Here is an 18,394-nt window from a genome sequence, read left to right on the forward strand (position 1 = left end):
GTGTCAGTAACCAGTTCCGTGGGATTATCCCACCGCTCCGCTCCTTGGTCTGACAAAAGGACTTCTGTACACAGTGTTTGCTCCCATAACTTATGTCCTATCCCAGGCTCTGAATTTCTTTCTGCTTCATCAATGCCAGCCGTGTTGCTGATGCTGTCTGTGGGCAGGCAATTCAAGAAGATTTGGCTTGGTTTGCTTTCCTAAAATGTATTATTTCATTTAAGAGGAATATTGAAGCAGAATTTTTCCAGGAGATTGTTTTTGTTTTCTCAGATGGAATGGAACAGCTGTTAAGATCCTTTCCATTCATTCATTCATGAAACTTGTGTTTTGTCCGTGTCTTAACTGATACAGAATCCTTTTAGGTGATACCGATATAGTGCAGTCAAGACAAACCCGGTGCCTGCCATCACGGCCTTATAATCCAGTACGGTAGCTAGACTGCCTACCTATGGTTTAGAAAACACAAGCACCAATTCTTTCTAGGTTACAGAAAAGAACTGAATGCAGCCCCTCTAACTTTAGTACTGCATGGTCACTTTTTTCAGCTTGAGGCTGAGAAAGCCACAGTTTTCTGACCAAGAACTCCGTGGAGCTCCTAAACAATGCAGCTATTTGTAAGATATCAAGGCTAGTAGGTTCTGCAAGAATATTAACAAGTTAAAAAGAAGTAAGTGGTACACAAGTAGAGAGTATGATTCATTCTCTGTCATTTTTTCCCCCTTTTGGCTTCAAATAAAAAAAAAGAACACATTGACATGGAAGGTGATATATAGCTCGATCATTTCTGTGAAAGATTCCAGAAAGGCCACAATCAAGAACCAAGCCCTCAGACAGGGGCATAGGTTTCTTAGATCATCACCCCCAGTGGCACTTTATACTGAAAGGGGTGAGGAGGAGGACCAAGTTCTTTCACCTTCAGATCGTCAGAAGTTCAAATGGCAAACCATGGAGTAGGGGCTTCATGATGTCTGTGATCACTCTTGTGTATTTACCACTCTGCACTTCAAGGTCAACACCCATCCATCCATGGGAACTCCCCATGTAAATCCCCCTTCCTACTACTCAAAATGCTCTCCCTTGGCCAGTGACTTTGGGGTTTGGTTGTAAGTTCCTAAAGTCAGGGGCCAAGCCTTCATCATTACTGTGCTCTGAGCTTTTTGTACGCTTTAGGTTGACATGTGATTGAAAGGAACCAACGTCTCAAGAAGTAGCTCCTCTCCCCAACATGGTGCAGGATGTCACATTAGGTAATGATGAAACTGTCAACCAGATGTCTGTCACAGCTACTGTGGCTCTTGACAAGACTCTGAGGGAGCACATTGGTGGCATCTGTATGTTGACATTTGCTTGGGCCATTTCAATCATTTGACGGTCACCATGGCAACCATCCATGACCAGTGCTTAGATGTGTGAAAAGAGTGAGACAAGAATAAGCAATGCAGTCATTTAGCTATTCCAGACCAAACCTAACAGAGACTTTTTCCATCAAAGGTCTTCAGAGAGAGTAGTGATGTCTCACAAGAGGGCGTTAAGTTGGCTTGTGCTTAGTATTGATACTTACAGAGCAGGGCAGTGCTCTGTGGTCTGTCTGCTTGTACTTCAGTTGGTCTTACAGCTACATTGGTTTTAGTCTTTTCACACACACAAAAAAATCTGACGGAGCAAAATTGGATGTTTCTAGAAATTTTGCCTATTTGCATATCACTAAATGTTGTAGCTTGCTTGCATTATTTTATTTCTGAATCCAAAATACAATGCATCGGGTAAGCATGTTTTGCAGTAACAGTGGCCATCCCCTCCCGCTGTGTAAACTGTGTCATGGGTGCTTTCCACAGGCACAGAGGACTGGTATCTTGGCACGATTTCTGGGTCCCATTGTGGATATGGCACAGTGGGGTGTTGAAAGGAGACCAGTTCTGGGTGGGGCGGGGGGGTGGTGGTGATCAGCAGTTAGGCATAGAGTCCTAGCTCTCCACAAGGAAACTGACTGACCTTGGGAAGGTCACTTGGACTGAGCCCAAGGTGTCTCATTGTGGACCAGATAATTTCTGCACGCCCGTCTTGGCTCTAATTTCTATTGTAAATTTATATTTTGAACTTAAGTATCGTGGGGAGGAATGTGAGTTGGAACCTCATTTTGAAGGCACTGAACCTACTTCCTGCCCAGAGGGGCCCCCACTTCTGATAAATTTCATTATCTCTGACTACATAAATTGGGAACTATTTTCACTTTAGTGTGTGAGTGTGTTTTCTCCCCTGCCAATTCATGACACATCAGAAAAGCTACCCTTGGGATTATCACCACCTTTTACAGATGAGGAAACTGAGGCATGGGACAACAGCAGGCTAAGTGAGGTTCCTTTGAGAGCTTCTAAATGGTTGTGCCAGTCTTCCTTTAATAAAATAATTTAAAAATGTCTTGGTATTGGAGACACAATGACTATCTTGTTCTTTGGCCAGCGTCAGCTCAGTAGGCAGCCACACTGATACTCCGAGTGATGTCTTGAGAAAATTGTTTCCTTTCTTCAGAAAATGTCATTGCAGTGTTTAACACAAAGGGGCAGTGATCCTAGAAATCACTTAAAACTACTTTCTCTGCTTACCAAGCCAAACCCCAAACCAGCCAACCAAACAGACAAATAGCACAGTTTGTCAATAATTTCTCCCTGTACCAGTCCAATCATGATTAAAAGTAAGAACAGCAGATCCGTGTGTATCCCAGAAGAGGTTAGAGGTACCATTTATATATACTGTAAAGTCATGCAAACCATGCTGAAAAGGAGGCAGCTTCATTGTGGTGACGTGGGGAGGAACAAGGCGGTGACAAGCCCCTGCCTGTGTGGGGGCCACCACGCACGTGCATGCATTAGAGGCAGCCAGTGTGATCCACTGGTAAGCTCTGGGTGTGGGAGTGCTGAGCTATACAAAGTCTGTCTACATTACAAGGAGGAGTCAGCCAGTGACCCCTTTAAGTGGGCTTGTTGGAAGGGGTCCATATCGAATCAGAAATGCCGTCCCCCGTGGAGGACAGAGGCATGGAGCCGCTGGGCGTGAAGGGGTCTGTGTCAGTGTCTGTCTCACCCTCGGCGAGGTACCGCTTCTCCCACATCCAGCCTGACCCCCCGCTGGGGCCAAACATGTAATCGTCTCTGTCCTGGGAGATGCTGAAGCCACTCGGAGACCGTTCCAGCTCCTCGTGGTTGACGGACATGAGGGACAGGGGGGTGTCGCTGTCCCGTGTGATGCTGCGTCTCTGCCGGGGGGAGATGTGGTCGGAGACGGGGCCGTGCAGTTCAGCCTGGGAGTGGTAGTTCACTCGAGAGTCGAGAAGAGTCAAGATAGGCAGAACGGTGGGTCTTTCTGCATATGTCGTTGCTGTGGAAGGGAGGGCCGCCTGAATCTTTCCAGAACTGGGTCCCCCTTGGGGCAGGTTCACTGGGCTGTGTGCAAAAAACCCATAGGGGCCGACTTTGTCGATGGGCACCTGGTGGAAGCTGTAGGGGGGCTCAGGGGGGCCTGTCTGAGAATAGTTGCAGATGATGGTTTTCAAATCGGAGTACCTGTTCTCCTCTTTCTTGTCCACATCAGCTGGCGAGGAGGGCCCCTTGGTTGGGTAGTCATCCATGACTTGGACCTGCAGCTGCTCCATGTGTTGCATGTGCATGTCCACGAGGAAATCGAGCTTCTTCCCCATGTCATGAACCTGGAAAACACAAGGAAACGGAATTACTTCTTAGGAGGTGGGGGTCATTGTTAATGGTTCAGAGGAAATACTGCGGTGTTTACTTTTAGCAGGTCCCTTGGTTGTACAAACTGTACTCAACTACGAACCTAAAGGTTGGTGGTTCAAACACACGCAGCAGCACCACAGAAGAAATGCCTGGCAATATTCTTCCATTAAAGTTACAGCCAAAGAAAACTCTATGGAGCAGTTCTACTTTGCAGTGCATGGGTTGCCATGAGTCACAACTGACTCAGCGGTAGTAAGTGTGGTGTTTTTGGTCACTTTTCAGAAGGGAGGAGCACTCTTGCAATTCGTAACAATGAGAACTACAGCCAGTAATTTATTATGTGCCTCCGACTTCTGAGGCGCTGCACATTTATTAGTGCTAATCTAGAAATAACCTGGACCCCCCGAGAGGTGCAAATGGTTAAGTGCTTGGCTACTAACCAAAAGGTTGGTGGGTCTAATCCACCCAGAGGAGCCTTGGAAGAAAGACCACAGTCACTGAAGACCCTGTAGGGTATAGGTGTACTGTGAAACACACGGGGTCGCCACGAGTTGGAATAAACTTGACAGCAACCAATTTGGGTTTTGGTTTGGTTTAGAAACATCCCAGGCCAGGGCTTTCCAGAAAGCAAAGGCTGGAAGCAGAGAGATTATTCAAGGACAAGCCTTACACACTGTCTTCATCCCTCAGAGATGAATATGGCCTTTATAATGCTGTTTGACTAGAGCCCGGGTGGCACAGTGGTTAAGAGCTTGGCTGCTAACCAAAAGGTCAGCAGTTCAAACCCACCAGCCGCTCCTTGGAAATCCTATGGGGGGGTTCTACGCTGTCCTACAGGGTCGCTATGAGTCGGAAACGACCCGATGGCACATAACAACGACAATGTTGTTTCAGTCAAGAAGCAGGAGTTCTTGATTTGCAAAAATTTCCTTAGACGGAAGCATGTGGATTGTTGGCATACATCACTTCTACACGGCAATGTAAACCTCGAATATATAAGGACAGTAGTTAGCAAGAACTGAGCTTTACAGACCTGGAGACCCCCCGTAGGAGGCTGGGGGGGCATTGAGAAACTACATTGAAATAAGCTGCCTCTGCTCCTGTCCACATAAATTGGGACTTCGTTTGAATCTTTTTGAGTGTGAACGCATGAGTGTCTGCACATGTGTGAGTGTGATGTTCTCTCCCCAGTCCATAACTCATCAGAAAACACTGCAGGCAGGCATTGTCATCGCCTTTTACAGATGAGGACACTGAGGCACAGTACTGGGTAAGGCATCCATACCTTAATAATAATTAATATTTCTTGTTGCTGTTGTTAGGTGCTATTGAGTTGATTCCAACTCACAGTGACCACTGCCAACAAAGCACTGCATAGCCCTGCGCCACACTCACAATTGTTGCTGTGCTTGAGCCCATCGTTGCAGCTACTGTGTCAATCCATCTCGTTGAGAGTCTTCCTGTTTTTCCTGACCCTCTACTTTACCAGGCATGATGTCCTTCTCCAGGGACTGATCCCTCCTGACAACATCTCCAAAGTATGTGAAATGTAGTCCTGGCTGCCATCCTCACTTCTAAGGAGCATTCTGGCTGTACTTTTTCCAAGACACACTTGTTCATTCTTTTGACAGTCCATGGTATATTCAATATTCATCGCCAACACCACAATTCAAAGGTGTCGATTCTTTTTTAGTCTTCCTTATTCATTGTCCAGCTTTCACATGCATATGAGGCAATTGAAAACACCATGGCTTGGGTCATGTGCACCTTAGTCCTCAAGGTGACATCTTGCTTTTCAACACTTTGAAGAGGTCTTTTGCAGCAGATTCTCCCAAAGCAACGCATCTTTTGATTTCTTGACTGCTGCTTCCGTGGCTGTTGACTGTGGATCCAAATAAAACGAAATCCTTGACAACCTCAATCTTTTCTCTGTTTATCATGATGTTGCTCATTGGTCCAGTTGTGAGGATTTTTGTTTTCTTTATGTTGAGATGTAATCCGTACTGAAGGCTGTGGTGTTTGTTCTTCATCAGTAAGTGCTTCAAGTCCTCTTCACTTTCAACAAGCAAGATTGTGTCATCTGCATAACGCAGATTGTTAAGGAGTCTTCCTCCAATCCTGATGCCCCGTTCTTCTTCATATAGTCCAGCTTCTCAGATTATTTGCTCAGCATACAGATTGAATAGGTACGGTGAAAGAATACAACCCTGACACACACCTTTCCTGACTTTGAACCATGCAGTATCCCCTTGTTCTGTTCAAACAACTGCCTCTTGATCCTTGTGCAGATTCCTCATGAGCACGATTAAGTGTTCCAGAATTCCCATTCTCTGCTATGTTATCCATAATTTGTTATAATACACAGTTGTATGCCTTAGCATAGTCAGTATAACACAGGTAACATGTTCCCGGTAGTCTCTGCTTTCAGAACAGGATCCATCTAACATCAGCAATGATATCCTTGGTTCCATGTCCTCTTCTAAATTCGGATTGATTTTCTGACAGTTCCCTGTTGATACACTGCTGCAGCTACTTTTGAATAATGATCAGTAAAATTTTGCTTGCATATGATATTAATGATATTGCTCAATAATTTCCACATTTGGTTGGGTCACCTTTCTTTGGAATGTGTGCAATTACGGATCTCTTCCAGTCGGTTGGCCAGGTCGCTGTCTTCCAAATTTCTTGGCATAGATGAGTAAGCACCTCCAGCACTACATCCATTTGTTGAAACATCTCAATTGGTATTCGGTCAATTCCCGGGGCCTTGTTTTTCGCCAGTGCCTCCAGTGCTGCGTGGACTTCCTCTTTCAGTACTGTGGGTTCCTGATAATATGTTATCGCCTGAAATGGCTGAACATTGACCAATTCTTTTTGGTATAGTGACTCTGTGTATTCCTTCCATCTTCTTTTGATGCTTCCTGTGTCATTTAATATTTTCCCCATAGAATCCTTCAGTATTGCAACTCAAGGCTTAAATCTTTTCTTCAGTTCTTTCAGCTTGAGAAATGCTGAGCGTGTTCTTCCCTTTTGGTTTTCTAACTCCACGTCTTTGCATATGTTATCATAATACTTTACTTTGTCTTCTCACTCTTTGAAATATTCTGTTCAGCTCTTTTATTTCATCATTTTTTCCTTTTGCTTTAGCTACTTGACTTTAAAGAAGAATTTGTAGAGTCTCTTCTCACACCCATTAGGTCTTTTCTTTCTTTCCTGTCTTTTTAATGACCTCTTGTTTTCTTCATGTGTGATGCCTTTGATGTCATTCCACAACTCATTTGGTCTTCAGACATTAGTGTTCAACGTTTCAAATCTATTTTTAGATAGTCTCTAAATTCAGGTGGGATATACCCAAAGTCCTACTTTGGCTTTCGTGAACTTGTTCTAATTTTCTTCAGTTTCAATTTGAACTTGCATATGAGTAATTGATGGTCTGATTTGCAGTTGGTCCCTGGCCTTGTTCTGACTGATTATTGAACTTTTCCATTGTCTCTTCCCACAGACATAGTCGATTTGATTCCTGTGTATTCTGTCTGGCGAGGTCTATTTGTACAGTCGCCGTTTATATGGGTGAAAAAAGGTATTTGCAATGAAGAAGTTGTCGGTCTTGCAAAATACAATCTTGTGATCTCTGGCATTGTTTCTATCACCAAGGCCATGTTTTCCAACTACCAACCCTTCTTTGTTTCCAACTTTCACATTCCAATCATCAGTAATTATCAGTGCATCCTGATTGCATGTTCAATCAATTTCAGACTGCAGAAGTTTGTAAAAATCTTTGATTTCTTCATCTTTTGCCTTAGTGGTTGGTGCATAAATTTGAATAATAGTCATATTAACTGGTCTTCCATGTAGGCATATGGATATTATCCTATCACTAACAGCGTTGTACTTCAGAATAGATCTTGAAATGTTGTTTTTGACAATGAATGCAACACCATTCCTCTTTAAGTCATCATTCCCCGTGTAGTAAACCATATGATTGTCTGATTCAAAACGACCAATACCAGTCTATATCAGCTCACTAATGCCTAGGACACTGACCTGTATGCATTCCATTTCATTTTTAATGATTTCTAATTTTCCTAGATTCATACTTCGTACATTCCAGGTTCTGCTTATTAATGGACGTTTGTAGCTGTTTCTTCTCATTTTGAGTTATGCCACGTCAGCAAATGAAGGTCCTGAAAGCTTGACTCATTAAAGTTGACTCTACTTTGAGGAGGCAGCTCTTCCCCAGTCGTATTTTAAGTGTTTTCCAACCGATGGGCTCATCTTTCGGGACTATATCAGACTATGTTCCACTGCTTTTCATAAGGTTTTCATTGGCTAATCCTTTTCAGAAAGTAGACCGCTGGGTCCTTCTTCCTAGTTTGTCTTACTCTGGAAGCTCAGCTGAAACCTGTCCGCCATGGGTGACCCTGCTGGTATTTGAATACCGGCGGCATAGCTTCTAGCATCATAGCAACACACAAGGCCCCACAGTACGACAGACTGACAGATGCTTGGGGGCATTAATACTTAGATGGCAGTTCATTAGTATCCAACGCTGTTTTATGCACTTTAAAAACATTAACCAATTTAATTTTCACAATACCCCTATGAGATGGATTCTATTATTATCTCTGTTTTACAGGTGAGGAAACAGAGGTACCAAGAGATGAGTTGTCAAAGATCAGAGACCTAGTAAATGGAAGAGCTGAGATGAAAAATTAACATTTAAAAATGAAAAATGACATTCTAGATATGCCAAAAAGAGAAGAATCATCCACATTTTCTGTCACCTCCCCTGCAGGGATCCGATTTTGGGTTATGAATAAAATAAAAGGATTGCTATGAATCCCAGAGGAAGCTGGCAGAGCCATTTATCACATGTAAAGTCAGGCAGACTGTGCTAAAACGTAAGCTGCTTTACTATGGGGGCAAGAGGTGAGCTCAGCAAGATGCTGTGGGTGAATGGGTTTCTCTTTCTGTCCTGGACGAGCCCCACCTATAGCCTGTCCGCCCCAGCCCTCTTCACACTGGCCACCCACTGACCTGGACTTGGAGGAAAGGAGGATCAAGGTACAATAAATGGGAGGAAGGGAACTCCCATTTCTTCTCAAATTTATTTATTTTTTGTTGTTGTTGAAAATGTACACAGCAAAACATACACCAATTCAACAATTTCTACATATACAGTTCAGTGACATTGATTACATTCCTCTAGTTGTGCAACCATCCTCACCCACCTTTTCTGAATTATTCCTCCACCATTAACGTGAAATCATTGCCCTCTAAGCTTCCCATCTAACCTTTCGAGTTGCTGTTGTCACTTTTATCCCATATAGATAATTCTGTAAAAGTCCCAATGCTCGAGGCAGACATTCTTTACTAATTAAGCTAAACTACTGTTGGGTTTAAAGAAGACTTCAGGGGATTTTTGTTTGTTTGTTTAATGTTTAAAGATTATCTCAGGGCAATAGTTTCAGGGGTTCATCCAGAGTCTATGGCTCCAGAGTGTCTGGTTTCCAAGATAATGTGAAATTCTGTTCCACATTTTTCCCTCTTTTGATCAGGATTCTTGTGTAGAATCCTTGATCAAAATGTTCAGCAATGATAGCCAAGCACCATCCAGTTTTTCTGCTCTCATGGCAAAGGAGTCAGTTGCAACTAACACTTCTTAAGGGATCACCATGAAGCAGTTGATGTGTCAACCATTTGTATACGCTATTTCATTCAGTTCTCTTAAGAACCCTGCATAATAACAGTAGCCACCATTTGTTGAGTATTAGCTGTGTTGCCAGCAACTAGTCTAGATAATGTATATGTATCAATTCATTTAATCCTCATAGCAGCCACATGAGGTGTTAAAATCCCCATTTTACATATGAGGAAACTGAGGCTCAGAACAGCTAATTAATTTGCACATGATGGCCTAGACATTAAGTGCTAAATCACGGATTAAATTCCATATCCTTTTTTGAATAGTAGAAGCTATTACTCGAGTCCATTATCTCCTTAAGAAAAATGGCATTTGTGAATAAATTTTATATAGTTGTTTTTTTGGTGAGGGAAGGACAAGACCTACCTGTTTTTCTACTTTTACAAATTTTCCCATCATGCTTTGGTCTTCAACTTCTGATGTGGATGCTCTGGCTACATATGGTTCATTCCTAGGAAAAAGTCAACAGTTACATAAGAGCACTAGATCCCTTTTTGCTTTGCAAGGCTGTTCCTGGGAGGCAGGCCTAGGCCGATGGACTGATGATTCCTCCCCTCAAGCCTATGCAGCCTGGAGGAGGCCACTCAGCTCTGGAGGCACATGTGAGTCAGAAAAGGCCAGCATTTTCCTGATTTCAACACCAGTCATTGTCTCATGCTTACCTTCACTGCAGGAAATTTTGAAACCAAATATTAAGTTGCTGTTAAAGAACCTCTGTGTCACAGCTGGACACAAAGTTGGATGATGCAATTGGTTAATACGCTCAGCTGCTAACTGAAAAGGTGGAGGTTTGAGTCCACCAAGAGGTGCCTCAAAAGAAATGCCAGGCGATCTATTTCTGAAAAGTCAGTCAATGAAAACCCTACGGAACACTGGTCTACTCTGACACCTGCGCAGTTACCACGAGTCAGAATTGACTCGACAGCAACTGGTACTGGCTGGTGTCAAAGATAATAAAACAACTAACAATGCCTAGAGTGCTTGATTCCTCTAAATTAAATTCGTTACCTTTCAATACCAGACTATTGATTGAGAACTTCTACTCTAAGGGTGTGTCTGTGTGGGGTGTGTATATGTGTGTGTGTGTGTGTGTAGGGGAGGTGGTTGTTGTTGTTGTTAGGTGCCATCCAGTCAGTTCTAATTCATAGTGACCCCTTGCACAATAGAACGAAACACTGCCTGGCCCTGTGGCATCCTCACAATCATTGCTACCTTTGAGCCCATCATTGCAGCCACTGTGTTAATTCATCTCACTGAGGGTCTTCCTCTTTTTCGTGACCCTCTACTTTACCAAGCATGATGTCCTTCTCCAGGGACTGATCCCTCCTGAAAACATGTCCAAAGTATGTGAGACACAGTCTCGCCATCCTTGCTTCTAAGGAGCATTCAGGTTGCACTTCTTCCAAGACAGATTTATTCTTTCTTTTGGCAGTCTATGGTATATTCAATATTCTTCTCCAACACCACAATTCAAAGGCGTCAACTCTTCTTTGGTCTTCCTTATTCCTTGTCCAGCTCTCGCAAGCATATGAGGTGACTGAAAACATCACGGCTTGGGCCAGGCACACCTTAGTCATCAAGGTGACCTCTTTGCTTTTCAACACTTTAAAGAGGTCTTTTGCAGCTGATTTGCCCAATGCAATGTGTCTTTTGATTTCTTGACTGCTGCTTCCATGGGTGTTGATTGTGGATCCAAATAAAATGAAATCCTTGACAACCTCAATCTTTTCACCATTTATCATGATGTTGCTTATTGGTCCAGTTGTGAGGATTTTTGTTTTCTTTATGTTGATGTGTAAACCATACTGAAGGCTGTGGTGTTTGATCTTCATCAGTAAGTACTTCAAGTCCTCTTCACTTTCAGCAAGCAAGGTTGTGTCATCTGCATAACGCAGGTTGTTAATAAGTCTTCCTCCAATCCTGATGCCCAGTTCTTCATATAGTCCAGCTTCTCAGATTATTTGTTCAGCATACAGATTGAATAGGTATGGTGAAAGGATACAACCCTGACACACACCTTTCCTGACCTTAAACCATGCAGTATCCCCTTGTTCTGTCCGAACTACTGCCTCTTGATCCATGTACAGATTCCTCATGAACACAATTAAGTGTTCCGGAATTTCCATTCTCCCCAGTGTTATCCATAATTTGTTTGCCTTAGCATAGTAAACAGGTAAACGTTTTTCTGGTATTCTCTGTTTCAGCCAGGATCCATCTGACATCAGCAGTGCTATCCCTGGTTTCACGTCCTTTTCTAAATCTGGCTTAAATATCTGGCAGTTCCCTTTCGATGTACTGCTACAGCCGCTTTTGAATGATTAGCAAAATTTTGCTTGCATGTTGTATTAATGATATTGTTTGATAATTTCCGCGTTTGGTTGGATCACTTTTCTTGGGAATAGGCATGTGGATCTCTTCCAGTATATTGGCCAGGTAGCTGTCTTCCAAATTTCTTGGCATAAACAAGTGAGCACTTCCAGCTCTGTTTCTGTTTGTTGAAAGATCTCATTTGGTATTCCGTCAATTCCTGGAGCCTTGTTTTTTGCCAATGCCATCAGTGCAGCTTGGACCTCTTCTTTCAGTTCCTGATCATATGCTACCTCCTGAAATGATTGAACATTGACCAATTCTTTTTCATTCAGTGACTCTGTGTATTCCTTCTATCTTCTTTTGATGCTTCCTGCGTCTTTTAATATTTTCCCTATAGGATCCTTCAGTATTGCAACTCAAGACTTAAATTTTTTCTTCAGTCCTTCCAGCTTGAGAAATGCTGAGCGTGTTCTTCCCTTTTGGTTTTCTGTCTCCAGGTTTTTGTTCTTGAGCAGCCTTTTGAAATATTCTGCTCAGCTCTTCTACTTCATTTTTTCCTTTTGCTTTAGCGACTCGACGTTCAAGAGTAAGTTTCAGAGTCTCTTCTGACATCCACTTCTGTAGTCTGAAATTGATCGAACTGCAATCAAGATGCACTGATAATTACTAGTGATTGGAATGTGAAAGCTGGAAACAAAGAAGGATTGGTAGTTATAAAATATGGCCTTGGTGATAGAAACAATGCCAGAGATTGCATGATTGAATTTTGCAAGGCCTTTTTTTGCAAAATTATTAGGTTGTTAGGTCTTTTCTTTGTCCCCATCTTCTTAATGACCTCTTGCTTTCTTCATGTATGATGTCCTTGATGTCATTCCACAGCTTGTCTGGAATTAGTGTTCAGTATGTCAAATCTATTCTTGAGATGTTCTCTAAATTCAGGTGGGATATACTCAAGGTCCTACTTTGGCTCTCGTTGACTTGTTCTAATTTTCTTCAGTTTCAACTTGAACTTGCATACGAGCAATTGATGGTCTGTGCCACAGTCGGCCTCTGGCCTTATTCTGACTGATTATACTGCGCCTTTCCACTGTTTCTTCCCACAGATATAGTCGATTTGATCACTGTGTATTCCGTCTGGCGAGGTCCATATATATAGTTGCCCTTTATGTGGGTGAAAAAAGGTATTTGCAATGAAGAAGTCTTTGGTCTTGCAAAATTCAATCATGCAATCTCTGGCATCGTTTCTATCACCAAGGCCATATTTTATAACTACCAGTCCTTCTTTGCTTCCAGCTTTCACATTCCAATCACCAGTAATTATCAGTGCATCCTGATTGTAGTTCGATCAATTTCAGACTACAGAAGTTGGTAAAAATCTTCTATTTCTTCATCTTTGGCCTCAGTTGGTGAGTAAATTTGAATAAATGTCATATTAATTGGTCTTCCTCGTAGGCATATGGATATTATCCTATCACTGACAGAGTTGTACTTCAGGATAGATCTTGAAATGTTCTTTTTGACGAAGAATCAAAATATCATTCCTTTTTAAGCTGTCATTCCTGGCGTAGTAGACCATCTGATTGTCCGATTCAAAATGGCCAATACCAGTCCATTTCTGCTTACTAATGCCTAGGATATCGATCTTAATGTATTCCATTTCATTCTTGACAGTTTCCCATTTTCCTAAATTCATACGTGTGGGGGGGGCAGTGTGTCTAATCTATGAAATTCTATACAGTGGACATGTGGACATAAATATTTCAACTGGTTCATTCCGTTAAGAATGAAAAACAAATGTTAAATCTGGAAAATGGTGCAAAAGATGATGCAGGTGGAAAATGGTATTGAGATGTGCATTGCATTTGTTCTTTGGCTGTGCATAGTTAAGATCTAGTGCAATTCCAGTGAATTTTAATACCTGTGTGGTCTACATACACAAGTACTTTCAGGGAGCCTAGATATTGTTCTGATCTGCAACTCATCATGGGGATGACACAGGACCAGGCAGTGTTTCCTTCCATTGTGCATGGGGCCACCATGAGTCAGGCTGACCCAACAGCCACTAACAACAGCAACAAGACATTGCACCCAACCATTAATGTTAAGTACTTTCGACATAGCTGATTTCTCTTTCAGAAGCTACTGACTCCTGGCAAGTCCTCGATCCAGCAGGCTGAGCAGTCTGAGCAGTCTTGAATTAAAGCAGAGGTCAAAATATGATGGCCCGTGTGCTAAATCCAGCCCACCTGTGTGTTTTCTTTGGCTTACAGAGTTTTAAAACATTTAAGCCATCTTAAAAATGAGGATTTACAGTGTACACCATATAATTTAATTTATATATAAAGTATAAAGTAGGCAAATATAAAAGATGCTGTTGGAAGTCAAGATAATTGCTACCCAGGTGGGTGAGGGTTGCTCTTAGGGTACCGGTAATATTCTGTAAAATTCATTGAGGTGTACATTTTTGCACTCTTCTCTGTGTGCACATTATATTACACTTCAATAAGAAGTAAAGAAAGAGCCAAGGAAAGGAATTTTTTTTTTTTTTCAGGATCCAGAGCAAGCTGTTCATGGGCTTTGGTGCCACAAGCCCCACCTGGGAGACTGTTGGGATGGGTAGGTGAAGGCTGTCCCCTTCTGAGACTTCTTGTGTTTTGGAGTAGATGGAGGTCCAGGGGTGAAAATCATATCTATTCTGAAAGAGAAAATGCACAAAGGGGGGGGGGGCATTAAATCACACAGCTTGTACCAAGAGGAAAACAAATAAGTCTATTCATTCTGAAGTCAGGTATGGGTTTGGAATATATAAATGGAGAAGGAGCAAGGGAGAGAGAAAGAGAAAGAGGGAAAGAGGAGAGAGAGACAGAGAGAGAGAGGAGAGACAGAGAGAGGGGGAAGAGAAAGAAGAGAGAGGGAAAGAGGAGAGGGAGATGGAGAGAAAGAAGATAAAGGAGAGAAAGAGGGGGGAGAGATAGAGAGAGAAAAGGAGGAGAAGGATGAGGAGAGGGAGGGGGGTGAGAAAGAAAAGGAGAGGGTCAGCTTATGACTTCAATACATTATCATTCTTTGTTGTCCTGTGGGACCCAGAGCACCTGCCCATCGCAGGGGAGAGGGAGGCAGACTAACCAACCACCAAGACAGGGTGAGAGTTGCACCTTGTTATTCTTATAGGAAATGTCATTTATGAGCTGCAAGCCTATCTCCTCTTCCAGCTCTTTTATCCCACCCCAAAACATCTAGTTAGGGAGTTTTTACTGCCAAATCCTGGGCTCCGTTTTCAGCTGTGCAGAATACTTCTGCTCCACCGGCTTCTCTGGCCATTGGAGTGACAGATCTGACACCAGCTCCAGCCTCCTGCTTCCATTTCAGCACAAGGCACTGGCTGCTTCCTGAGACAGTGATCCACGGCTGTCTGGGCTCATAGTCTTCATGGTCCTGGGTCTGCCATGAGCCTTCAAGACCACTCCTTATCCTCCTCCCCACCCCAAGCCCTGCAAACAGGACAGGGGATTTTTTCGCCGGTTGTGCTTAAGCAGGGCTTGAGCCTTCCCCCTCCCCACCTTCAAGACCTTGAAGGCTTGAGCCTTCAAGACCACTCCTTATCCCCCTCCCCACCCCAAGCCCTACAGGGCTTGGGGTGGGGAGGGGGATAAGGAGTGGTCTTGAAGGCTCATGGCAGACCCAGGACCATGAAGACTATGAGCCCAGACAGCGGTGGATCACTGCCTCTTATCTAGAAGCCCAGCTGCTCCTCCAGTGACACTAACATGCTAAATCACCTGCCTGTCTCCCCGGCCTACCAAAGTGTCAGCACGGCCTGGGGACACACAATTAGCTATTCAGACAGTCAACCTCCAGCGCCAACTCATAGAAGCACATTTGCCTGATGAAGATGGAAAGCTATGTCTGCAATGGCCTACTGCAGACACATTAAAGCTGGCCGATACTTTTGGAGTCTTACGTCCTTGACATCAAGCTGCTTAGACAATACATAAATGATGCCAAAAGGGAAAAAACAGAGAGCCAAACTTGGACAAATAACAGACCTTTAGGCTCAGACTCCATTCATGTACTCCTTCATTCAGCAGGCATTGAGCACCGGCTGTGTTCCTGCCACTATGCTAGGCAGTCAAAGTTGACATCCTGGTCAGGAATAATCACACCTCCAACCCATGGCACCATTGCCTTCCCTCCCATTCCACGTGTATGCTCCTATTAGCTCCGCAGGACAACCAAGTGGGGAAATATTATTCAGGTGAGGAAACTGAAGCTCAGAGAAGGTTCACGTCAATTTGCAATCTCATGTAGCTCAGAGGATGAGCTCCAAATAGGACTTAATATTCTGATGGCCAGTTCTACATCTCTAGACATGACACTACCCTTTATTTTTTAATTTTTTTTTTCTTTTTAAAAGGATTTCTTTTGTAAGTCACTAAAAAAGATTTGATAAATTTAAAAAGTAGGAAAACTATAAATCACACATACCCCTATCATCTCAATATAGCCCCTGTAGTCCCTGAGGTTTAGTCCCTGAGGGCAAGTCCTTGTACTCTTTTTTCTACCTTCCTCTGTGGGAGAGTCTATGTGTGTCCTATGTATTGCTGAGAAAATATGTGTATGCTTTTGTGGAGCTCTGGTGGTGCAGGGATTAAGGGCTCGGCTGTTAACCAAAAGGTCAGTAGTTCAAATCCACCAGCTGCTCCTTGGGAACCCTATGGCGCAGTTCTACTTTGTCCTATAGGGTCACTATAAGTCGGAATCAACTCAACAGCAACGGGTTTGGTTTTTTCATGCTTTTGTAATCATATTGTACATATATATTTGTTAATATCATCACCAGATCTAGGCACAGTATGTATGTCTGTATAAATGTATATATATATTTGTATTATATTTGTAATACTGATTGTATTTTTTGTAATTATGTCATGCATATCTTTTCACAGATCACATAATTTTAAAAATATCATTGTATACTTTTTCTAAATGTCATTTGATGGCTGCATGATTTTTTTATTGTGGTAAAATATTCCTAATAAATATTTGCTATTTTAAGCATTTTAAGTATACAATTCAGTGATATTAATTATATTCACAGTGTTATATAACCAAAACCAAAAAACCAGACCCATTGCCGTCTAGTTGATTCTGACTCAGCTGTACAACCCTCATCATTATTTATTTTCCATACTTTGTCAACACCCTGAAGAGAAACTCTGTACCCATTAAGCAATAGCTCTCCATTCGTCCTCCCCTCCAACCTCTGGTAGTCATGCCTTTCTGTCTCTGCATTTGTCAGCTCTAGGTATTTCATATCAATAGGATCACACAGTATTTCTCCTTTTGTGTCTGGCTTATTTCATTTGGCATCATGTTTTCAAGGCTTGTCCATGTTGCAGCATGTATCAAAACTTCATTTCTCTTTATGGCTGAACAATCTTTCATTATATGTATAAACCCCATTTTGTTTATCCTTTCGTTTTTGATTGTGCACCACTTTTTTTTTGTTGTTTTTTGTCCTTTATAAAAGAGAAATTTATTTTCTCACAGTCCTGGAGGCTAAAAGTCCAAATGATGGTGCATAAGTTTTTAATGAGAGCAGGTATCATGCTTTTCTTAATCACTCTTTTCTAATTGCAGAAGTGTGGTGTTATGAGAGGGAACACGGGCTTTGCAACCAGTTGGACCTGGTTTGACTCCCAGCTCTGCTACCAAGTCGCAGGATAATTTTGACATTTGAGCTTCTGTTTCCTCATCTATAAAATGCCACCTACAATTGAATACCTTATGGGATCATAAGGAGCTCTGGTGGCTCAGTGGTTAAGAGCTTGGCTGCTAACCAAAAGGTCAGCAGTTTGAATCCATCAGCTGCTGCTTAGAAACCCTATGGAGCAACCCTAGTCTGTCCTATAGCATTGCTATGAGTCAGAATTCACTTGACGGCAATGAGTTTTTTTTTGGGGGGGGGGGTTATGGGGTTATAAGGAATTAGACACATATATGTAAAACACATAGGAACTCAATAAAATGGTTTGCATTATTTAGTTAGGAATTGATGATGCTTCCCTATTTTCACTATTATAAGTAACACTTGATGAACATCTTTGCTCTTAAATTTCCCCCTGCATTCTGGATTATTTCTGTCTGCCTTTCACCTTAAACTTGGCTTTGACTCCTTAGTGGACAGGACAGCACAGTCCCTCTAGATGCGACTGCCTTACCTCGCCTGAAGGTACTTTATCCTGGAAAGCATGTCAAGATGTCCTGCGGAATACTGCTCGATCACATCCTTCACGTCGTAAGGCCTCAGAGTCTCCTTGAATTTTTTCTTATAGAGACGGAACTGGAGAATTCTGCAAGGCGGAGTAGATGCATTTCTGAGTCAGGGGTAAAGAGTGAAGGGAACCTTAACACGGGGCTAGCAAAGTGAGAGGCAGGATAAAAAGGAACCAAAGAGAAAAAGGCTGACTGGGGACAACTTTCAGCTCCTGGCATTAGTTCAGTCCCTCAGACCACACAGGAAAAGGCTGGCTAGCCCCTCGCCTTCATGACCACCACCGTTAAATCATTTGAATAATAAGTAAACAATGACAAGAAGATATAGCGTTTATTGTGCTCTCATTATATGTCAGCATTGAGCCAACTG

The 18,394-nt window shown here is 42.6% G+C and overlaps 1 protein-coding gene across 1 annotated transcript in view; it reads right to left on the reverse strand.

Moving 5' to 3' along the window:
* Positions 1–2,819: 2,819 nt before the first annotated feature.
* The window catches only part of KCNQ3 (potassium voltage-gated channel subfamily Q member 3), a 360,642-nt gene continuing 345,067 nt past the window's right edge, over positions 2,820–18,394 (reverse strand). The window contains exons 12-15 of the mRNA XM_003408187.4: positions 17,970–18,101; positions 14,345–14,443; positions 9,805–9,889; positions 2,820–3,706 (exon numbers count right to left, since the gene is read on the reverse strand). Of these exons, the coding sequence (XP_003408235.1) occupies positions 2,972–3,706; positions 9,805–9,889; positions 14,345–14,443; positions 17,970–18,101 (1,051 nt within the window). The 3' untranslated portion in view covers positions 2,820–2,971. The remainder of the gene's footprint in view (positions 3,707–9,804; positions 9,890–14,344; positions 14,444–17,969; positions 18,102–18,394) is intronic.

This window comes from Loxodonta africana, chromosome 14 (genome assembly GCF_030014295.1).
Source record: "Loxodonta africana isolate mLoxAfr1 chromosome 14, mLoxAfr1.hap2, whole genome shotgun sequence".
In the NCBI taxonomy this organism is placed as follows: domain Eukaryota; kingdom Metazoa; phylum Chordata; class Mammalia; order Proboscidea; family Elephantidae; genus Loxodonta; species Loxodonta africana.